Raw genomic sequence first — 24,539 nt, 5'->3', positions numbered from 1 at the left:
GCAACACCAGGGTCCACAGCCCCTGGGATGTTTTAGTGACTCCTAAAAGGGATGGGGTAACTCACTTGAGCCAGGTCCCTCCCTGAATAGCCCCACTGAGCCTTCTCCCACTTACGGGGTGGCAGAAGCTGCACTGTCTCCCGCAGCACTTTCAGTTTTGTTTCTGCAGCCTCAGCCCTGCCAGGCCTTGGCTGCAACGCACAACTGAGGAGCCAGCCCCATTTACCACAACCTGCTCTGGCCAAGATCTGGGGCCCAGTTCTGCTGCCCTAAGCAATTTTCGAGAAGGTAAGGCAGAACGGCCAGGAGGCCCAGGCCAAGCCAAGCAGACCAACTGAGCCCCATCTGGAGTTGGGTCCAGGCCCCACCAGCTGTGCGGGTGGGGCTGGGAAATGCCAAGTCAGCCACATTCCAGCCTCTTCCTTGCAGAAGCCATCAACAGGCAGCTGAACTGGCAGGGAGGATGAAGCCCAATAGAAGCAGTCTCTTCTTAGGGGGCCTTGGAGGGCCAGCAGGCTCATGTAGCCTGTCTCTGCTCCTCTCCAGGTTGACTATGCCTGGGTGGGGTAGAGCAAGGGTGGGTTCCCCTGCCCCAGGACACTATGCCACCTGGGATCTCAGAAGTCTTCCTTTGGGACTAATAAAGGTTCAAGGGTGCCAAGGGAAGGTTGTTTAAAGGAGGGAGCTTTGCCTTCTGGAGTCCTAGTGGGGAGGGGTGGGTGGCAAGGGACTCACTCAGTCATTCAACAAGTGTTCATTGAGGATGGATGTCATCCAATGATATCTGTGGGCGCCCCTTCCCATGCACCAGCCACAGAAGTTTCCCCAAACACTCCATTCTACTTGGTCTATTTTTAAATGCGGGCGGCGCTGCTTTTCACCACTGAATCAGGCTAGGAGGCCAGAAAAGCAAGCTGACACCTCCCTCTCTCCCACTCCCTGTATCCACTGAGTCTTGAATGTTCTCGGTTTCGTTGCAAAAGCTTTAGTTAGTCATGCCTCTCCCCCACCCCCAACAGTCCTACCCTCATAACTCTGTACTGACAACTGCTATAACCTTCCTGTCTCTTTTCTAACTCACTTCTAAATCCTGCTTGCAAAGCACCACTAGGATGATTATTCAAAAATGCCCATCTATTTTCATGGTCCCTGGCATGACTCACATAGCCCAGTACAACTAGGGCTCTGCCCAACTTCTGCAGCCTCATCTCCTGCCCATTCCACACGCTGCCTCCCAAATAACCATGCTGCTTTTTACAATTCCACGTATCCCCTGTCATTCATCTCTTGCTACACATATGGTCCCCTCTTCTGCGATGTCCTTACCCCTGGTCCATCCAGGCGAGAACATTTCCCACTTACAAATGAGAATGTGGCTCAAATGCCACTTCCTATGTTTAGCCAAAATCACCATGACAGGTGGTAGCTGGGGGACAAGATGTCCTTTTTTCTACACTGCCCCAGTATCTTCCTGTCACTTCTTCCACTGTCTTCATCTGGGACTGTTTCCTGCTGGCCTCAGCTGGTGTCCAGTTTTAACTGCCAGACCCTGAGAGGATGCAGGAGGGACCAGATGTGGTTTCTTTAACCCCATGATTGCAACCCCAGCTCTGCCTAAATTCCAAATCCAAGGCCAAAACCCAGAAAGCAAATATTTCCTAATCTCTTAATCAGCCCTGTTCCAGATGTGCGTCTCAATCTCTACCTATCCCATGCTTCTCTCCTCTAGCAGAGGAGTGACTGACCAGGGTCTGTCTATAGAGCCCTGGTTACAAAGAAGGCCCACAGAGAACTGGATAGCTGCATCCAGTCTCACATTTCATCTTGCAGTAGTTGGTGGACCCTCAAGATCCATCCCTCCATCTGTCTTTCCAGCTGTTCATTCATTGACACATATTACTGAGCACCTACGAGCACTAGGCACTATTCTAAGTGCTAGGAATAGAGTGGGGTGGGGGGGGGACAGCAAACACTCCTCTCTAGAACTGCAGTTTTCTTTGGGTGGCGTGAGAGCCAGCAAAAAAAAAAAAAAAAAATCAGATAATGATAAGCACCAGGCTGAGAATGCCAAAGTGGTGTAGGGACAGACGATGACTGGACAGCTCCTTTGGACGGGGCAGTCTTCAGAAGGTGATGTTTAAATAGACACACAGGGGCCAGTCATGGGAAGGACAATCCCACTCTAGACTGAAGGTCTGCTTGACCTGCCAAAAGAAGTGAGGAGGCTAAAACCTAGTGGTAGGAGGGAAGTAGTCCTGGAGGAGGGCCAGAGGCAGCCAGACCATCCTGCAGGGCCAGTTCAGGTCAGAGTTAGGGCTTATGGTATATGTAATGGGAAGTTCTGGGAGGGCTTTAAGCCCAGAAACCTGTCACCCCTGGCCACCTACCTCCGTATACAACTGCTTCTCCCTGCCTTCCTTGATTTCTAAACTACTTCTTGGTCCATCTTGTTTGCCTGTTGATTAAAAGTCCAGCCTCAAGGTCACACAACTAGCAAAAGCAATTCAAACCTTTCTCGTGCCTATCGAAACCAAGCATAGTTAAGCTGACATGAGCTTCAAATGAAAAATGTGTTTTGGAAAGTTTTTAATTTTTTTTTTAACTTTTCCCAACTCTAAATTACACTTGAAAGTGGAGATAATTAAAAAAAAAAAAAAAGAAAGAAAGAAAAAGAAGAATCCTGTCTCTAAGGATCCACTGGTATTAAAACATTATATGTTTCAGTTTTTATTGTCTTTAAAAATCCCTTCTACCTGTAATTCGAGGGTAAGACACCAATTCCCATTTGCCCTGTATTCCCTTTCCTGTGACCAAGACCATCAGTGCCCAAGGGCTGTGGCTTCTGGGGAGGCCAACGGGGCAGAGCTTGAAGTCTTGTCTTAAAGCAGACCTGCTGGACAGTACCCCAGGCTGCTGGTCAGAGCCAGCAGCCAGCAGAGAACTAATGGGCGGGACCACCCAGACCTGGGAGAGTTTAAGCTCATGACTGCCCTTTTTTTTCCTTTCTTTTTTTTTTCTTCTCTCTTCTAATGAACATAAATATAATAGCCCCCTTATGTGCAGGGGATGCATCCCAAGCACCGTAGGGGACCCCTGAAACCACAGAGAGTAAGGAGCCCTAGACTAGGTGTTTGTTTGTTTGTTTAACATACACATCTACAATAAAGTCTAATTTATATATTAGGCACAGTGAGAGATTAGCAAACTAAAAATAAAATAGAACATGCATGACAGTATACTGTGAGAAAAGTTATTTAAAACTTATGAATAGTCTATCGCTGGAACTTCCCATTTAATATTCACGTTGGAGCTGGTAATTGAAAACCTAGAAAGTGAAACCACAGATAAGAGAGGCTACTATATCTCTTGCTTGTTTTTGCATGAAACAACAAGTGTACTTCCATACTTTAAACAGAAAACCTAAAGGCAGACAATACCGCCTTTTCAAAACTCACACCCCTCCCGCCTTCTTGGCAATCAGGGTGCGTCCTCTGAGTCTTAGATACTGAATTACTGAGCATGGGAGGCCTCGGGGAAGCGCCCATCTGTGGGCCTGTCAGATGCTGTCTCCGTGTTCTCAGATTCTGCTGTTCTCCTCCTAGGGGAGGCCTGGCCCACATCCCCAGGGTGAGTGGAGACAAAGCCACAGCCAGAGACCAGCTCAGAGCTCACAGGAGCACGGGGTACCCCACAAGCACTTCCCAAGAGTGACAACCTGTGCATTTGCTTGTTCCCGCCTCCACTTTCCTCTTTATTTTTAAATTTTATTTTATCATAGAACACTTACCACAAGATCTGTCCTCTTAACAAAAATTTAAGTGCATAACTCAGTTCTGTTAACTAGAAGGACGATGCTATAAAGTGTATTCCTAGAATTAATTCATCTTGCTTGGCTGAAACTTGATACCCTTTGATTAAAATCTCCCCATTTCTCTCTCCCCATGGCCCTTGGCAAATACCATTCTACTCTTCTGACTCTGTAGGACTATTTCAGATGGCTCCTGTGAATGGGCTGCTTCTGTGACTTGCTTATTTCCCTTCGCATAATTTCCTCAATGTAACAGGATTTTTTTTAAAGACTAATTAATAGTCCAATCTATGCATACACCGCATTTTGTTTATTTGTTTGCCTCTGGGCAGCATTAGCTTGTTTGTGGCCATCATTTTGATACGTCATAAAATTGGGTATTCACGGCTGTCATCGGCTCCTTCAGGAGGCGGAACCATTGATGGCTATGCATGCAGTCCTCCATCTGTATTCTAAATACATCCTAAATATCCCTGCTCATCATCACTTCCATACATGCCCATTCCACAGGGCCTAAGGGCCTAGGCCTGTCCTCTAGTGTCAATCCTTACCATCCTAGCAGCTCCACTTCTGAGGAGAAGCTGGGAACCAGCTCCCATCCTTGATGGACCATGTAAGCTCAGAAGCAGGCTGCCAAGCCCATGGTACCTCTTCTGCTATTGTAAGGAGGCTCAACATCTCGGTTCTCCCTTCCTTTGCTACCCTCTGGCCCCTACTGTGCCTCCTGCTCTGGCTGCATAACTGGAAGTTTTACTTTGCACATCTCACAGGTCCTTTGGAATCTGGTTTCTTTCTTCATCTTCCATCTTACCCTGGTCACCCTTTGCTCCTCCTTTTCCAACTCCTCCTCCTCCTCCTCCTCCTCCACCACCACCATCACCTGGGGCCAGCCATCATGAACCGTAGACATATACTTTACTGGAGTCACAATATTCTTTTCCTGTTTCCTAGAATGGCTTTCTCCCTCCTTTGACTGGCTAAGTCCTACCTGTCCTTCAAAACAGCTCAGCAATCACCTCCTCCAGGAAGCCTGCTCTGACTCCTTCAGGCTGAGTTAGACAACCCTTCTCCACGTAGCACTTACCACATGGTTTGTACGCCTCTGTCTATGGTCGAGCATCCCTACCTGGCTGCATTCTTTGAGGGCAGGGACCTGCCTCCATGTTCCTGGAGACTTAGTCCCTATCCCAGGGTTGACCATGTCATCTGTGCTCAAAAAGGCCTTCAGTAAAAGCATGGATGTGTGTTCTGGTCTACTGACTCCGTGGGCCCACGGGGCGCCCCAGGGCTGCTGGTTAACTAGGCCTCCCGTCAGCACTGCCACAGCTACCATATTACCTCCTGGACCAAGTGGGATGAGGCCATGGGAGTAGCCAGTTCCACTGCCCAGAGTTCCCTGGAATGCAATGGATCCTGCCTTCTAGGAGAAAAACAAGGTCACAAAGTACTTTGTGCTCCTTCTCTGCCCTCCTGGAGCTCCCTGTTCTCCTCAGGAGTCCAGTACTCTTCCTGTCATTTAAGACTCTCACTCCTTGGCTTCCCCTTCGAGATTAAATAGCTAGAAGTTTCCAGACAACCCTGTAAACTCGATAACTAAAAGCCAGAGACGCACAGCTCAAAATAGGGATGATTGAAGGGCAGGGAAGATTTGGGGCAGAAAGTGGGAAAAGTCAGGGACATACGGTTTCAGGAAGAAGATAGGTTTCCAATCCCTTCTCTGCCCATCTTCCCACCCTTCCAGCCTCCCACGGCATCTGGAGAGTCCTAGGCCCCACACTCCCTATTGGGCCTGAGTCCTGCTCACATGCTCACCTCCCACCTCCAGTGGGTGCTGCTGAGTTAATGGCCTGAACCATGTCGGTGGTGAGGGCATCGAGGAGGCTGGTGATGAATTCCATTTTCTTCCCTTCTGGACAACCTAAAAGATAAAGTGAGATCTGAAGGCAGATGCCAGGTAAGTAATCAAGTAAAACAGCTTTCCCCACTACCATCCTTTCCCAAACTTTGTAAAGACCTTATTGTCCAGCCAAATCCACTTTGGGGATGTGTTTACTGCTCAGCTGATTCTCATAAACCTCCATCATTGACTTACAGTCCACAGGGACAATAATGCTTTCAATGATCACTCCATCACTAACCCAGGCACTATGTTAAATTCTAGGGAGACAAAGCAAAGGATCTTCATGCTCATGGAACTCACAAAATACTGAGCTAATATAGTCAAGCCAAGGGCCAGGCAGTCATTCCTAAAATAGTAAAAACGCTGCTCCAGGGGGTAAGGACCAGATGCTGTGGGAGCAGGAGGAGGAGAGAGAAGTCCTATGGGTCCTAGTTGACTTAAGTCCACCAATTGTTTTATCTATCCAAGAACCTCTTCCTTTTTCTCACTTTCCTCCTCAACCAGCTGAGATTCTATCATAGACTCACCTTGTAAATACTCCCCTCATATTTCTGCCAAACCCCAGTGCAGGTGGGGTATGCTCCCAGGTATGGCTGGGCCACATCAACACCCACTAGCAGGGGACTACTGGGAGAAACACCATCATGCAACTGCAGAGGTGGGAGTCCCTATAAGTGTTCGCCAGCACCCAATGGGCCCTCCACATAGCCACAGCCCCTCTCTCTGCAGCAACTACTTCCTCTCTCTCCAAACCCGCCAGGTCTTGGGTTAACTGCTACTTTTCAGAGCATCTGAGCTCCCCCTGACATTCTCATAGCATCTTGTTCTTTTCCTGCATGATTACTACTGATGTATGCCATCCTTCAGCTGTACGCGATCTGTCTCCTCCATTCTCTAAGCCTCCTGTCAATTTTGAACACTAGATTATATCTGGTGCCTGGCACAAAGTAGAATCCCAATTCTCGTACGTTGAGGGAATGGCCAGGAGGCACCTCGGCCTCCATGACTCCACTTTGGTGACAAAGTGATTTCTATAAACTTCATGTGGGAAGCTCCCGACTTTCAGGACTTTACTGCTTTCGGTTCTTACTCTGGAGTCCCAATGGGTCAGGGGAAGGTGGCCCCAGTTCCACCAGCACCGACATGCCTTTGTGCTAAGTAAAAACTATGGGATTCCAATCAGAATTCACTATAAATAAGCAGAAACCCAGGACAGCAGCCCCTTCAGGGTCCTGAGCCACTCACTGTCTTTCACCCACCACAACCTCCCCACTATAGCCATCCTGTGTCCCCAGGGATCATCATGAAAGCACATTGCAAGGTAGGTGACAGGTGCTGTCCAGACTGCTCTAGAGAGCCCCTCCCTGTAAGCCATCTTCTCTTTAAGGCCCTGGGAAAAAATAGTTCACAGCCTGTAAAACATTGTCCCCAGTCACACTGGGTTAGAGAATGGACTGTGGAATCCCAGGGATAGGATTTTAACTCAAGGGCCACATTTTAAAGACACAGGAGCAAGAGCAAGGAGAAAAAGCAATGTATTCAAGGCACAGGACTAATAAGAGACCGATCCCAGACTGGGGTGAGATTCCACAGCTCCTGGCTCCTGGCTCTGTGCCCCAGCGATGTACCAGATGAGCATCTCCTGTGCTGCAGAACAGAAGGGGAAACACAGAGGAGGAGCTGCGTGTGCATGCTGAGGGGTGGAAGAACAGAAAAGAGAGCCAGGCACAGGGGTGCACACCTATAATTCCAGTGACTGGGCGGCTGAAGAAGGAAAATTGCAAGTTCACTGCCAGCCTCAGCAACTTAGTGAGGTGCTAGGTAACTTAGTGAGACCCTGTCTCAAAATAAAAACAGAAAGGACTGGGGATGTGGCTCAGCAGTTACGCACCCCTGGAAGGAAGGAAGGAAGGAAGGAAGGAAGGAAGGAAGGAAGGAAGGAAGGAAGGAAGGAAGGAAGGAAGGAAAGGGGGGAGGGAGGGAGGGAGGGAAGGGGAGGGGAGGGGAGGGAGAGAGGAGGAGGGGAGAGGAGGGGAGGAGAGGAGGAGGGGAGAGGAGGGGAGGGGAGGAGGAGGGGAGAGGAGGGGAGGGGAGGAGGAGGGGAGGGGAGGGAAAAGAAAAGAAAGGAAAGAGGCGAAGGTGCCAGCAGGGCAGCACTTCCTACCTGGCAACTCCCTGTCCTTGAAGGGGTCGTCCATCTTTGCACTCTTGGCTCTGGCGTCACTCTCACAGTTGGGCATCACATAGCTGAGAAGGGAGAAAGGTAGGAGGTTTGGAGAGGTTGGCAACAGAGAATACTTCAGCCACTATCGCCCAGCAAAGGTCTGTGTTGTCACCAAGCCTAGAGCCCTCAGGGTTAGCAGCAAAATGTCTCCTGTACTGTCTAGCCCCTACAAGGCCATCCCGCATCAATGTTCCCACTGACACATTTCAGATAAGTCTTTTTAGCCACTCAAGCATAATAACAGGGCCACCCTAGATCTGCACATGGGATCTTTTTTGATCCATAGAACCTGTTAACTCTGACAACATACTGATCTCATCAGGCAACTGAGACCATGTAGGTTAATACTCTTCCAAGTTCCATAGATAGAAAGAGCCAGCTCTGTGACCAGAATCTAGGTCCAGGATCTTTCTAAGGGAATCTCATCTGCTCATGAATAGAAAAGCGGGTCTCCTAGTGACCTGACTCCCACCTAACTAGGGCAGTCAAGCTGAGAAATGCTAACAGAACCGGAAGCTGGTCCTCTTATCCCAGGACCCAGTTCAGGTGCGACACAGGCTTGGGCAGGCTTACCGTGTGGAGGTCCCAGGCAGCGGGCGCCCCGTGTCCACCAGCACACACCAGCAGTAACCTGTGGACTGGTGGCACTGCACTGGCTTATAGAGCCCCCCAGGGGCACATTCAGGGATGACAATGCCCTCACGGGGATTCTGCCGGGCCTCTTCCAGGGCGCTCTGTCTCTCCTGGTCACATGAGTGGACTTTCTCTGGAAGAGAAGAAGCAGCCTCTGTGACTATAACTTCTATGCCTGGCATCCAAAGTCAAGAGCAATGACCAGGCCTGGCCCCAAGGAACTGATGGTCCAGATACTGAAGCATCACAGACAGCTGTGCCTCCCATGCCAGCCTGTGGTGAGGGGCTGGGAAGCTCAGAACAGCCCTGTGGTCATCTCCACTGCCAGGGTTCATCACCATTCCCACCAAACAGCGTCTGCTGCAGCTACGAGCCAGCCACGGACTCCAGGCTGCTCCTTCTCAGAGCAGCAGTTTGCCCTGGGGCTGGAATTTCCTCACTGTTTTCAGAGTGGTTCCTGCTGATGTACTGTCTACTGGCCCCAGGAGAGGCAGACACAGGAGCCAGGCTGCCCTGCGAGCCAACGCAGGGATGTCATGTGTAGGTAGACGCCAAGCCCAGACACAGCAGGACAGAGCACGAGCCACCAGCCTCATGCAAAGTGATGCTCACCACCCAAGAAGAACAGACACAAGAGCCAAGTTCAGCTCCTTCCCATCCTCCAACAGGCTGGACAAAATAGGCTTGCATTGATTACTCAATACTGCTTCTGTCCAGTGGGAGAGAAAACAGGCCTGGCAGGAAGGTGTCTGTGCTCAGCGGTATCAGGAACAAGTCAACATGTCTGAACATCCAAACTGGGTTGGCCCAGGCAGAGACAGTGTAAGTTCCCTGCACCAGGAATAGAGCCTCCCACCTGCACAGCCCTTACCTGAAAATTCTACCCCGTCCACAAGCCTGGCTTCCCTTGCTGTTTTTTTGGGTTTGCTTTTGTTTCTGTTTTAATTTTTAAAAAATAAATAGTGTTGGGTTTTTTTCCTTATTATAAAGAAAACTTTAAAAAGAAAAAAATTAAACAACCCCATAACCTCACCAAAGTTAACCCCTCCACCTTCCTTAGATCTTCTGTTTTAGTACACAAATATAAGCAAATTCGGACGCACAACACACACATCTACATTTTTTTTTAAACAAACGAGGATTGCATTATTAACCTGTACTAAAACCTAATTTTTTAAATTTACCTATTTATTTCCTGATTTTATGATTACTTTTTTTCATTATTCTATCTTTCCTCTTGAAGAAGTTGATAGGAACATAGTCTTGGGCATCCCTTGTAATTTTTGTATGCTTACAAAATGCCATTCTTAGAGCGGGAACTTGGCATCAGGAACCTAGAGAGCCATGTCACTCACTAAACACAGAGCAAATGATCAAAATAACAGAGATGTTACCCCAAAGAAGCCAAAGCCCTCAAAATAATGGTTCCATTGATGACACACATACATGTTAAGGACAAATACATTACAGGTGTACAAGAGACACAAAACTCAACACTAACTTAAAGAAGTTAGATGATGGACCGGGTGCAGTGGCACATACCCGTAATCCCACTACTCAGGAGGCTGAGGCAGGAGGATCACAAGCTAAAGCCGGCCTCAGCAAACTCCATGAGACCCTGTCTCTAAATAAAATACAAAATAGGGCTGGGATGTGGCTCAGTGGTTGAGTGCCCCTGAGTTCAATCCCTGGTACCCCACCCACCATCACCAAACAAGGAAGTTAGGTGATGTCTCACTGGCAGGGAATATGCTGATGAATAACAATAGTCTAGTAATTCTCTCTGCAGGTAAGGGGACTATTTCCTTGGGGCCTAAAAATATCTGATGGAAAAGAGGCAGGGATGGAGATTATATTTTATAGAGAGACAGTCTATTCACTATAGAAATGTAATTTTTAACTTGGAAAGTGAAAAAATAACTATTGTTTCCATAATGCAAACTCAGCAAAGCTAAAGAGACTCTCTTTGGCAGGACAAGGTATAGGTTAAAGCAACTGATGAACATCAGACTAGGGATCCTGCCCCAGTCATAACCACCACCAGAGCAGCACCTGGAGGCAGCTTAGGAAAGAGACCAAAGCAGAATGGGGAAGGGGGCCTGGGGAAACCTGGCACACGGACCAGGCACTCTGACTTCAGCCTCTGGCTGGGAAGGCATCAGGGCAACTTCACAAGAGGATTGCAATAGCTCCCTCCACCCCAGTGTGGTAGCCTTACTTTCCTGCCTCATATTTCACGCCATGAAAGAGGCGACAGTGAAGCACAGGCAGAGGAAAACAGCTTTTTGCTGGCACCACGTTCCTACAACAGCCTCTGACAGAGGCTTTAAATTAAGGCCCTCCAGGCCAACCATCTGAGCCATAAATCAGACACAGGGAGTCGCTGGGAGGGGAGGAGGGAACTCCCTTCCCCACCGCTGTGGGGACAGCATGAGTAATGAACCTGACTTCACACCACTGGGGGTCCCGGAGCCCGTGGCAATGTGGGCAGGGGCCAGGTAGGAAGAGGTGCCATCAGTGGTGTGGGCCCTGTGGATGGATTTCTGGAGGTCTTTGAAGGCTGTTCAGAAATGTGTATAGTCAGCTTCTGGAAAGTTCTACAGAAAATAAAATCATAAATGATAAAACTCAGTAATCTAGAAAAATGGAGAGTAGCATGGAATTACGGAGAAGACTAAACACAGGGCTTATTACTTTATTACCCTGTTATTCATCATTTATTTATGTATTTATTACAGTCCCTGTATGTCCAGGTGCCCTCTTAGAAGAAGACAAGGGTGGTTCATCATAATAGCACCGAACCATTTGTGAAGAGTACGCCATGTGTCTTCCATAAAGAAAAACTCCCCTTTAAAATCACCTTTACAACTAATAACATTAAAAGCTAATATTCATTGAGTAAAATGTGCCAGGCAATAGGCTAAAGATTTTACTTCCTAATCTCTCGGCCTGCCTGAGGTGGGGACTATTATGATGCCCACTTGGGAAAGGAGGAAGATGAATTTTAGAGATCATGCATTTTCCCAAATTCATTCTGCAGGAGACAAAAAGCAGCGTGCTGGGAATCCAGTGACAGTGAAGCCCACCTTGCTAACCTCAAGGCGGTATTGCCTCTAACCACTTGCCATAGGAAGAAAATATATTCATTTTCACAGTGAGCTTTCCCAGGTCAGTACTTTGCAGATTACCTCAATTCTGATGCATTCTTCTGAATTGACCATATTTTCTCAACTTAAGCACACTACAAAATCTTGTACCTGAGTATTTTTCCTCTATGCCTCCAAAGTAGAAAACTCAAAAACCCAATTGGTAACTTGCTGGCCAGTACAGAACTATAAAATGAACACCAGCAGCTAACATTTACCATGAGCCAGACTTGATACTGGGCGCTCTGCTTCTATTAATCCACGTCCCTGGGCTCGTCCTGCTCCTCCCCTGAGGGAAGGATGCAGAAATTTGATCAAGACCACACAACTAGGAGGCGGCAGAATGGGGACTCCAGTTTGGCTACATCCTTCACCTCTTGCAATGACATCGTTCATAGCCATAGGCTAATCTGATGTTTAATCTAACCTACATTTTCTTTTACTCAGTATATGTAGTAGATTGTTACAAAACAGTCTTCAGTGACTGTGCCTCCCCCTCTTCATGCCTGTTATGATTCAGACAGAGGTGTCCCCAAAATCTCATGTGTGCAACAATGCAAGAAAAATTTGGTGAAATGATTGGGTTATGAGAGCTTTAACCTACTCAGTGCATTAATCCACTGATAGGGATTAACTGGGTGGTACCTGCAGGCAGGTGGGGAGTGGCCAGAGGAGGTAGGTCACTGAGGACGTGCCTTTGGGGTTTATATTTTGTCCCTGGTTGTTGAGAGCCACAGCCAAAGGGGCCCCAGCAAACTTCTAGCTGCCAGCAAACTTCCAGCTGCCAGCTGATGATCCAGCTGCCAGCAAACTTCCAGCTGCCGGCTGATGATTGGCTCACAGTGGCCCCAGCAACATCTAGCTGATTGGCTCCTCTGCAGTGATGTTCATTGGGCTGTTTCCCTGCCCTTCAGACTGCCAGCTGATGATTGGCTCACAGCGGCCCCAGCAACATCTAGCTGATTGGCTCCTCCACGGAGCTGCTCATTGGGGGACTTCTTTGGCTCTGCCCATGCAACCCAGCCAATCGGCCTCAAGAGCAGGAGGATTGTGGGAGGTTGAGAGGCTGGTGTGGGGGTGAGAGGCGTATGGAAGCCGGTGGTGGCAGTTGGGCTCTGAGGGTTTTTTCCCTAAGGAGCTGTTTTGTTTGGCGTTTGTAGTTCTAAAAATAAAGTTAGTTTCTTTTGACAAGTGGCTCCTGATTTGTGCCAAGCCAGACTTCAGCACCTGGTGAGCACAGCTCTGCTTCCCTATTGCCTTCCTCCATGAATTGCTGCCTCACCTAAGGTCCAGAGCTATAGAGTTTGCTGTTTGTGAACTGAGAACTCTGAAACTGCAAGTACCAAATAAACCTTTCCTCCCTGGGTCTTTTAGTCACAGTGATGAAAACAACCAAAACGGTGCCTTTTTATAGACCCATTTATACGGACCATGACTGGCTTTGGCCAGGAATGTCACAGTGATGATGCTGGAGGACCAGGGAGACCTTTGGAGGATTTGCAGCTTCCCCTGTCACTTCCTTGGAAGCTGCCCTGAGGCCACCATGTAAGGAAACTGGTCTAGCCTCCTGGAGAAGAGAGGGCACAGACAAGAGAAGCAGTTTAACCATAGCCAGCACCAACTGCCTGACATGTGAGAGGCCATCAGGGATGTTTTGCTCTGCTGACCCTCCATCTGGATGAGACCGCGAGGGAATTTAAGGAAAAACCAGTTAAAGAACCACTGGGCCAACCCATAGGCACATTAGCAAGAATAAATTATCCTATGGTAAGTCAATAAATTTAGAGGTGGTTGATGACATAGTAATAGACAACTGAAACATCTAGATCTGCTCAATTTCTTAATCAATTTATTACATAAGTACTTTTGCAGACCCTGAAAGTCCTTCCATCAACCAACCAATTAATCATCAAATTAATCCTGCAGTGCTTCTCCATCCAAATGCTAATAAGCAAGTAACAAGGGGTAGAGGATCATTCCGGATCTGAGAAGCCAGAAGCCAGACCATCCTGGGGCTACTGTTACCCTCTTCCCTTCTCCATTACCTCCCAAAGGAATCTTAAAATTCACAACTATCAGTTTTCCTAAAAGTCACCTTCCAGAATGCAAGACAGGGTCTCTTCACCACCATCTATTCAAAGAGGGCAGAGTCTCCCAAAGTAGGCACCCACTGTTCTCAAACACTCTGTCTCTGCTTAGGAAAGTTCAGGGAAGGACGACAAGATGAGAAGGTCTGCCCAGTCACTATGGGAATAGGCCAGGACCTTCTGCACACACTCGGAAGACATAATAAACAGCAGGGAAGAGGAACCGGGGCTGGCCAGGAGGCATGGGAATCCATGACACACATACCTACACACTCACACAGGCCTACCCTTTATCATCTCATCCCTGGGATGGTGCAGAGAAAAAGTGAGAGCCTGGTCACTCCCTGTGTGACAGCGAGTGACTAAAGCCTCACTCACCAACTTCAGCTGCTAAAGAAGACACAGAACAGAGAAACACCCTGTGGAGAAGGGCAGCCAAGTCCAGTCCCTCCTCCAGCACTCTGAAGCAGGCCCAGGAGTGGACAGAGCAGGAGAAAGGCCAGGTCGAGCCAGGTCGTAAGCCCTGTCTGAAGGCCCAGGGCCCGACCCTTAGGTGTCCCGCCAAGAAGGGATAAGCAGGGAGAAGAGCTCTGTCTGTGTGCAGCCCACGCCTCTCAGTTACCATGGTAATTAGGAGTGAAGGAGGACACGGAGAACCTAAATCCTCAGCTAAGCCCCAGTCTTGATTTTAGCCCAGAGTTTATCCTTTTCTCTTGGGAACCTTTTCTCTTTCATCATCTTTTTTCTTCTTTTTTTCTTTTAAAGCAAAAATGGCCAACAAATGTAAATATTATAAATTATATGAGTTTCAACCTTTTGGGTCTTCTTTCCGGTTGCTGCCTTCCGGAGGAGGACATGCTAAAAGAAGGTACAGAGAAGAAAGCTGAAATCCTGGGTAATCCAACACCCAAGCACCCTCAAGGTACAGTCACCAGTGATGGGTGAGCCAGCCACATTGTGAACTCTTTAACAAATGAAAATGGGAATCTCACCGTGGCAGAGGCGATGGGAGACATGGGTGGTGAGAGAAGGCGACGGTGAGACCCTTGTCACTCAAGGTTCTCCAGAGAAAGAAATCCAGTAGGAGAGGGAGAGGAGAGAGAGAGAGAGAGAGAGAGAGAGAGAGAGAGAGAGAAATTTTAAGGAGTTGGCTGCAGGGACTGGCAAGTCTATAATACGCAGGCAGGTCAACAAGCTGGAAATTTAGGTAAGAGTGATGGACAGTCTTGAGTACAAAAGCAAAAGGTCAAGTCCACAGGTTGGACACTCAGGCAGGACTTCTATGTTAGCCTTGAGAGAAGATCCCTTTTTTCTTTGAAAAACCTCAGACTTTTCTCTTCAGACTGAGCCAGGTGTAATGGTGCACGTCTACAATCCCAGCAACTTGGGGGGGCTGAGGAAGGACAATTGCAAGTTTGAGGCCAGCCTCAGCAATTTGTGAGGCCTTGTCTCAAAATAAAAAACAAAAAGGGCTTGGGATGCAGCTCAGTGATAACCTGCCTGCCCTCCCCACCGGCCTTAAATCCACCCCCCTAAAAAACACTTTCAAAACTTATTGGATAAGGCCCACCCACATCATGGAGGGTAATTTAATTAAAGTCAACTGACTATAAATGTTCACTATATCTACAAAATATCTCTGCAGCAACATCTGGACAGTGTTTTTTTTTTTTTTAAGAAAAAGAGAGAGAGAATTTTTTAGTATTTATTTTTTAGTTATTGGTGGACACAACATCTTTGTTGGTATGTGGTGCTGAGGATCGAACCCGGGCCGCACGCATGCCAGGCGAGCGCGCTACCGCTTGAGCCACATCCTCAGCCCCTAGACAGTATTTGACCAAACAATGGGACCCAGTTGCCCAGCCAAGTGGACATACAGAACAAGACATCAAGGTCCACAGGAAAGATGAGTGTGAGGAGAAAAGCCAAATCTTACACAGAACCACACACAGAAGAACTGAGGAGTTCCAGGCCTCCAAAACCTGAGCTGGGAAGACACCTGGATCAAGGATTCTGTCCACCAGAGAAAGAGCCAGGGGCTGTGCTCTAGGAGGGTCTGTTGGTATGGCAGCCACTCAAGTCATCCTGACATAGTTGCTTACATGACAGAAAAGGAGTGGAAAGCTGACACTGAACTGAGAAAGAAGGACCTAAAGAAAGATGAGGGCTCAAGCGGAGGATCCTGAGAAGGTCTGGGACCAGGCTGTGCATGGGTGTGGCCTTGTGCTGGTGCCCTGAAGGGGCTGGAAATGTTCCATTAAAAATCAAGCAGAAAGGCCTAGTCATAACAGCTTAACCTACCCTCACCCAAGGCCTTTCTCCATCCCTGAAGCTTGCCCTGAGGGTCTCATCCTGGCAGAAGGTGTTATGGTTTAGATGTGAGGTGTCCCCCAAAAGCTCCCGTATGAGGCAATGCAAGGAGGTTCAGAGGAGAAATGACTGGGTTGTGGGAGTCTTAATCCAATCAGTGATTTAATCCTTTGATAGAGATTAACTGAGTGGTAATGAAGTGATAGGGTGTGGCTGGAGGAGGTGGAGAGTGGGGTGTGGCTTTGGGTATATATATTTGTATCAGGCGAGTGGAGCCTGTTTCCTGATCACCATGATGTGAGCTGCTTCTGTCCACCACTCTCTCCTGCCATAATGTCCAGTCTTACCTTGAGCAGGGAGGAATAGACCCAGCCTTCTATGGACATGACCTCTGAAACCGTGAGCCCTCAAATAAACTCTACCCCCTCTACAGTTTTGCTGGTCAGATCCTTCAGTCACAGCATTGAGAAAGCTGACTAAAACAGAAGGTTAAGGAGTACACGGTCCCTGAAGAGTCTCTGCCCGTCCCGTGACATAGCCCTTGGTATCCTGACCCCACAAGTCTGCAAACTTCTGACAGCAAGGACTGTGGCATCCTTCCCAATTTTCACCAACCCCCATCCCTGGCACCAGCTCCTCCCTCAGAAGAGAACCATGGAGTCTTAGGGATAAAGAATTCAGGAAGAGTATTTAGTCCAAGAAGTTCGTTCTGGTCTGATGCTCCAGAGATGGGGCCATCCACTGTGGAATAAATGCCAAACGTTGGGGATCAGACCGCAGGGGCTGAAAAAAAAGAATATCTGCCCCTTGACTCATCCTGGGAAATGAGACACTCAGCCCTCAGACTTGATTTTCTTAGGGGGCGGGGGAGGGGGGGACATCAATAAAAGGCTACCCAGCCTGAAAAATGAGAGACGCTTACTTATGTTTCATTGCAAAAGGAATGATCCTGCCAGGCCAAGAATATGAAGGAAAACACTAATGTCGTGTCACCTCCAGTGACCCTGAAACCCTTCAAATACCTCCCGCCCACCTCGCCTCTTATCAAAAATGAATGAAATGCTGGAAGATAACCCAAAATAACAAACCATGCATTCGAAATAACCTTTCCAAATCACACCATGTAATGCCAGAGGCGTAAGGAACCATGCACCTCCTGCCTCAGGATTCTCCGGGTCCACATGAATATGTGGACAGGTGGTGTCACCACCGCCCCCAAATTGCTGGGTGGCTGAAAACTTGGTAGAAGAAGGAAGTGCAGAAGCAAAAGGAGGGAAGGTGGGGCCAGATTTTAAGGCATTGACTTTGCTGCTCGGGAAGCATCAGCACTGGGGCTGGAGATGTGGTACTCGGGGAGAGAGGCCCTGCTGGAGTCCGTGATCTCTGGGAGTGATTTATGGGGCACCCCTGAGCAGGCCCTTTCTGTTTATTTAGCCACATGGGGTTTTAGCACCTATGGTTTCGAGCCAACTATGTGAAGAAGTTATTTTTCTTACTTGTGGACTTAGCATTTTTTCACAGGAGGGGCTAAGTGGCCTCCGGGGGATCATTTTTCCAAGCACCATTTGCTGGGCTGGCCCTGCCCTTCCACCATGGGCTTTCCATCACCCATGTCACTGAATGCCACTTGGCCTGAGCTAATTCCCAAGCTTCAACATCCATGTGACTTAGAGTTACCCAGGGGTTCTCACAACCCCTGAAGAAGAGGAGAGCCCATGAAACCACTGCTCAGGGCTCCCTTCAGAACAGAGGGCAGACAACTGACTGAGAAAGGGAGCTGCCAGGGCAGGAAGCAAGTCATAGGCAAACAGAATAAAGTCAGTCCCTGGAATTGTGCTCAGGTGTGTATGGGGGTAGAGCTGGGAGTGGGGAGAACAGAAAGTTTGCACCAATTTTTAAAACGAAAAAGCTCTTTTCTCCAGAGTATGCAGTGAAAGGAAGTGACAATGACAACATCATCGTCCAAAATCAAAAGCTATAGAGGGACCTTGGAGAAGACTTCTGGACCAAGCACCTATTCTGATTAGCCAGCCAGCCAAGAGAAGAGTCATCTCCGGCTCCACCCCAGATGGGGAATGGGGATGGTATAAAGGCTCAGCCAAGAGGCTGTTCCCAAATGTCAGAGGGCACTTAGGGCATTTAGAGGGAAGATGTTCCAGGAGCCGCAGTTCAGGGTGGAGATACCTGGGCTTCCCTGGCACAGCTAAAAGCAAAAGGAAGTGCCTGTCACTCTACTCCTTCATGCTCCAGCCAAGGGTCTGGCACACTGGGAGATTTCATCAAAGTCAACCACAGCTGGAACACAGGCTGTATAGCATGGCAGTCAAGCTCATGCGCTTTGGACCAGGCTCTCCTACTTGTTAAACCTATGACCTTGACAGTTTATGGAAGTTCTCCAAGTCCCAGGTTCCTTATCTGTAAAAGTAGGGCAACCCTAGCACAGGCTTCACAAGGTCACTGTAAAGATTAGATGTTGTCATATATGTGTCTGGGGATGTGGGGGTAGAACTCTATGGCAGAACATGCACTTAACAGGTGCAATGCCCTGGGTATGATCCCCAGCACCATATAATATTGAAAAAAAAATTTTAAATTTAATATAATAGTATATGTAAAGCATTTAGCCCAGTACCAGAGTACATAGATAAATGGTAGCTACTATATGATTAGCTGACCTAAGATAGTGGTGTGTCAGTTACCTGGGAATGTGATCTTTCTGTCCTATCCTTATGCATGACTGGTCTCCTCCATTGATTTCAGTGGCTGACCTAGGAGATAGGGTGATGGGAGCAGTCTGCCCTCAATACAGGCAATAAAGGGGTACACTCAAGGTGAACTAAAAAATATATGTAACTAAGCATCAGTCTGCTCTTTATTAACTTATGCCAAAAAAATTCAAAATAATGCCAGTGATAAAAATACTCCCCCCTCCTGGTGTGGGGGCGCCACACTATGAACCTGCTTCCTCTGCCTGATGGTCAGCTCCTTTCTTGGGTTGCTTCTCTTACCCTCCTCCCAGCAGAGGCCTTGGCACATAAGAGTTGTTGATGGGCCTGGGACCCTGGACAAAGCCCTCAGGGTGTGTGGGTTCCTGATTTCTCACTGAAAATTAAATGGTGGTACTAGACGACTCCTGGGCCCTTCTCACTCTAAGGGTCTACAGTCCGACCATTCAACAGCACTTTTCAAACTAAGCACAAGGAAGGGGCTGAGTCCGTGACAAGACTGCTGGGGACATTCGAGCTGTCCCCTAAACCTCAGACCTCTTTCTGTAGTCCTGCGACAGGGCCTGCCAATCATACCTACCTGTAGTGTCCCAGGGGCCCCATCTCCAGGCAAAACTAACACTTCCATCCCACATTCTTGATGCAGCAGAGAGCACCCCCTCAGAGGGGTGCTTGCAGGTATTCCTGGAAATAGGGCATATTGTTGGGATGAAGTGTCATGGGGGAGGAGGTGTAAGGGAAAATTACAAACCAGACAGCCTGTCTAAACAGCTTCACTCTGCAGAACCTAATATGGCCATGCATGGCTCACCATGGTCTGAGGTGGTCACCGCCTCCTTCCCACACAGACAGATGCCCAACTCCTAAGGGTTAGGGGAGAATGAGATATAAATTCTACAGAGGACATATCTTCCAGAAGGGATTGTCCTGATATAGCACATAAGCATGTCTCTTCTTAACTTTTGCCCCCAAAGTATCACTGACTCACATCCACTCAAGTTTTCGGGAAGTTTCTGTCTCCTTTGACTCAGGCCGTGAAGCAAGCAGATAGGACCCACCCTCAAAATAAAAATAAATAAATAAATAATTAAATAGGAAAGCTTCACAGTAGTTTTGCAAGGATAAGTACTAAGAAATAGAAGGCTCTATATTTTTCTAGTTTTTCCTCAGTAATTTTGTTGACCTTGACCTGATAGACTCTGTACTTTAAGGGACAAGAGATAAAAAAAATAAATAAAATAAAAATTCAGGCAAAGAAGGAAGAGAAAGGCATAAAGGGAAAAGATGAAAGAAATATATTTTAACTTGTCAAAATTAAGTATCATAACTTCACTCTCTACCCCCAAAAAAGGCCAATGTTCTTGTAAATTTATAAGGTGTTTATACTATACCCTGCCTACTCCCAAAATCATTTACAAATAAACACAAAATGAGGAGCCTCAAATTAAAGCACAGACCATTCTAGACTTCCAGTAAACTGGAACAAACCAATTACAATACCTGGACAGGATCTTTGATTTCAGCTTTTTAGCAAGAAAAATGTGGTTTTGCTATCAAACCCCCCCCAAAGCATATAAATTCACCTCTAGAAATAAAACTTTGCTAGTCAAACAAGTCCTCGAGGCTGAATTACATAGTCACCACCAGACTCTTGTCCCAAGCAAACAATGTGGGCAAAGGAGCTAATTTTAAAATGAGGTAAAAATGAGCTGATGGGTAGGCTCTCTGGGGCCCCCACATATGATTACAGCTTCTCTCGGCAAAGGGGCAACTAGAGAAAGAACAGAGCCTTTGTTGCCATGGGGATGACCACCAGCCCCTGCCCAGCTCAGTCCCATTGGTCATGATAGACCAAGGCACCTGCATGGATAGACAGGCAGATGCCCAGAAGGTCAGTTATAGAAATAAATATCCTGGGTTTGTTTTTATATAAATATTTTAAATGCACACAAGCCCAGGCCCGTCCCGGCTGCTAACGTGAGTGGATTACTCATTCTTCCTTCCAATCACGTCATGTGCGAGATTCCAGGTGGCTGTGGGATATTTGCTTACAACGGCTACCGCTGGTTTCCTTGTGAGCTGTTTATTTTTCCAGGCCTCAGGTCATTACATCAGCCCGTGGTTTCTAGGCGGGCCAAGAGTGCAGGCTTGTGGGGTGGGGGATCCAGCCAGGAGGTGCAGTTGCCTCAGTGACCCCAAGCCCCAGTCATAGCAGCTATCCCAGCAGGAACTTCCTAGGAGAGGGAAGAGCAATCCAAATTGTGGCCAATGGGCCCAAGGCAAGCCCAGAAGAGGGATGTTCTTAATCTGGCAGGTAAGGGCAGGGATGATGGGTACCGTATACCTGTATAGCATCTTGGGTAAAGAGACACTCTTATAGAAGGGGATGGGAATGCATTTTCATGGCAAAATTAATAAGAAATACACTTCCACCATATGTCGCTCTTAGTGGCTCTATCTCTGGGAGTAGAGGTACCTTGAGTTGCTTCATTCACTGATGTACAGCAGGAAGCTCTGTTGGTCAAGGAGGTGACAGAGGAGAGGCGTGGTCCTGATGGATTTAACTTACATGGCCAGGTTCATAGGGCCATCATTAGATCATCAAAGAGACAGTTAGAAAAGCCAGGGAGGAAGGAAAGAAGGAGATGGAGACTCCACCAGAGGGCAACAAGCTGTGGGGCTTGGGAATGTCATTATGGTACACATGACTCTATCTCCTGAGAGTCTGTACCATCCTGGAGAAGGAAGCACAAAATTTTGTCACATGGAAACAAAAAGACTTAAACCATACAGATACAAAAAGACTCCCAGTATCTGCATATAGTTAAATCAGAAACCTTGAAATATGAGATGAAGAATTAGATGAAGCCTAACTTGTCTTTTATTTCATCTCTTCGCCCTCTTCTTTAAAAAGGTCTTAAAAATATTTTCACCTTAGAGGTATTTTAAGAAATCCCTTGGTAGTTAGTTCCTGATACAAATGCACATACACACACAAAAAAAAAAAAAAAGAAAAAGAAAGGAAATGAAAAAACTTCAGCAGTTGTTCACATTTCCTTATAACAGCAGCACCAAGGCTCTGGCTGGTTCTCATCTGTGAGATGTTGCTCCAGAGGTCTAGGGTGTTAGCTGGCCTGGGACATCTTCATGAATGTAAACGAATTTGTGATGCAATGGAGGAGAGGTATTGAGGGTATAAGAATGGAAGAGAAGACCAAAAAGAGCAAATCTCTTGCTGCTGGAGCTTCCCAGGACTCAGAGGCAGCACTGACAATAGCAAAACATGACAAAGCCTTAAAAACAAGGACCAAAACTTCCAGGAGGTGAGCCAGAGACTGGACCCATCTGCAGGCATGTGTGTGGTGTTATTGCCCAACTTAGCTGCCCCATGGAACTTTTCCAACATCAGCAGTCCCCAGGCCAGAAAACAAACCTGGCGTCACAGGGTCTAAGTGTGAAAAAGGATGTTTGGAGTGTAAAAGAAACTGGGATGGCCCTTTTGCCTCTGAGGGATGGCTTAGAAGAGTCCTCACCCAGAGGGGCTGCACCGAGTCCTGCTACAACCTCCCCAGGCTTTCGGCTGACGCTCACCTGCACCCAGAATCTTCCACTAAAGTCTAATGGAAAATGGTCTCAGGTGTTTGACCCCGAGTTTCCAGTCCTCACCAGAGCCAGCTGCCCAGACACGAGTTATCACCAAAGTATGTCTGATTTATTAAGTGAATGGTGACAACATATGAGAAGAGGCTAGCACAACACCTGGAAATATTCCGTCAGAGTAGCCATCGTTCTGGATCTTTTTTAAAAATCACTAATGGCTTCTACTATGTGCCAGTCATTATATGTCTGTTGCTGAATCTTTGAAAAACAAAACTGCAAGGCACTAACTTTCTTTTACATATAAGGAAGCCAACACTCAGGGAGCTCCCAAGCTCACCAAGTCTCACCAAGTCTCCCAATGAGAAGCCAGCACTGGAAGCCAGCTCTGCAGGAATGTATGATTCCAAAGCCCAGGCTGTGGTTATTTCATGGTCTCTCTCTACTAAATGTATAAGATTCCCTACCTGTCACCTACTAAAACCAAACCTCACAAGGCTTTCTTGGCAACACATTTGTGAGAGCATCCTGCACCAGAACAGGATGGTAAAGCTTGGAAATGGCTCATCTGTGATGACGAAGAGCCTTGTGAGCTGCCTCAGCAGTTTCTGTGCTGACACAGGCTTATCTGGGTGCATGAGGAAGCATCTCAGAAACCACAGCCCCTGCTTCTGCTTGATCTACAGAGAAACCTGAGTGAAATAACTCCATACACACCCTGCCATCCTGAGGCTTCCATTCAGCCAATCATGTATGCTGGAGGGTCAACAAACTTTCTCTGTAAAAGGTCATAGAGTAAATATTTTAGGCTTTGCAAACCACACAGGCTCAGTCTCAGCTACTTAGGTCTTCTTGTGTAGATGAAAACAGCCATAGATAATACACAAGTCAAAGTGGCTGTGTTCCAATAAAACTTCACTTGCAAAATAATCAGGTACCCACTTGCCAACCCCTGCTCTAGGCCTTTATAGAACCATGTCTTTTACACATAATTACATCAAAAATACAGCAGACCTTCAGTTAGTATGGCCAGTTGATCATGATAGAGAATGTCTCCGTTTATTAGATCACTAAGATATCAATACCTGATCATTATCTTTGGTCTCAGTCTCTCCCAGAGAACTGTTAGGCCCCCCACAACTGTCCTATACACTCATCTTACACACATAACTGGGACCAACTAGGAAAAATAAAAGTGGCTGGGTCACACCAATGAAAAGGAGGCAGTTGTACCTGCCTGAAAACCATTTCTCAATATGATCCTGAACATATCCGATAGGAAGTACATAGGCAAAGGAGGACGGAAAGCAGAACTTGACATCATCTTTTTATCCTATGCAGAGAATACTGCTCACAAAAAAAGGTATATTAGCTACTCCAACAGTGCTAGTCTAATTTACTGATAATGATCTCTTTCCCTCCATCTTCCCAAAGCAATGAAATGCATTGAGCTGGATTCTATAATAGACAAAATAGGCAGGCAATAAAGTCTTTTTTGCTCACAAAAAGAATGACCTCCACAGAGAAATTAACCACTGATAGATAGAAAAGAATTTATGGAAGCAATTGCTAAATGTGAGTGTTTCAGGAAAAAGGTGCTGTGTGATTCTGAAAGCTCAGCCTCCTATCTACCACTTGGTCACAGAATGAGAATGAATCCCCTCACTGGGAGGCCTGCAGACCTCCCAGTGTCTCAGGAACTAGGAAGACCATTTGCAAATGTTCCCTTAAGCATTAGGTACTATAGGCACCAAACCTACTTACCTTTGACATGTCCATTTTTCTAACAGTAAGGAGAAAGAAGAAGACACTTAGAAGCAGACTATCTGATAAATGCTTTGCTTAGGGTTAACAGTGATCACTTATTTCCTGATTAAAGAATTCTCATGATAAGCACTATGATTAATATTCCCATTAGTCCCACCAAGAATTACGATAACACATATACTTATAATTTTTCATGAACTTACTATTTATCATGCAGCCAGACATCAAATACCTTATAGAAACTAGGTTAGTAAATCTTTAATCAGTCTTTTGAGGGACAGATCATGATTCTGTTCTACAGATTAGAACTTAAACCCAGAGGGATTATTTGAGTTAGGATC

General features: G+C 47.1%; 1 protein-coding gene across 6 annotated transcripts in view; it reads right to left on the bottom strand.

The window, feature by feature from the left end:
* Smoc1 (SPARC related modular calcium binding 1) overlaps positions 1 to 24,539 on the bottom strand; it is a 157,299-nt gene that overhangs the window by 10,204 nt on the left and 122,556 nt on the right. For all 6 annotated transcript variants that reach the window (XM_021724838.3, XM_021724839.3, XM_078050127.1 and 3 more), the window contains exons 8-10: positions 8,506 to 8,698; positions 7,873 to 7,955; positions 5,621 to 5,726 (exon numbers count right to left, since the gene is read on the bottom strand). In XM_021724838.3, the coding sequence (XP_021580513.2) occupies positions 5,621 to 5,726; positions 7,873 to 7,955; positions 8,506 to 8,698 (382 nt within the window). The remainder of the gene's footprint in view (positions 1 to 5,620; positions 5,727 to 7,872; positions 7,956 to 8,505; positions 8,699 to 24,539) is intronic.

This window comes from Ictidomys tridecemlineatus, chromosome 5 (assembly GCF_052094955.1).
Source record: "Ictidomys tridecemlineatus isolate mIctTri1 chromosome 5, mIctTri1.hap1, whole genome shotgun sequence".
Taxonomy (NCBI): Eukaryota; Metazoa; Chordata; class Mammalia; order Rodentia; family Sciuridae; genus Ictidomys; species Ictidomys tridecemlineatus.
The sequence above is the reverse complement of the archived record's forward strand: the minus strand, read 5'-3'. Positions and strand labels throughout refer to the sequence as shown.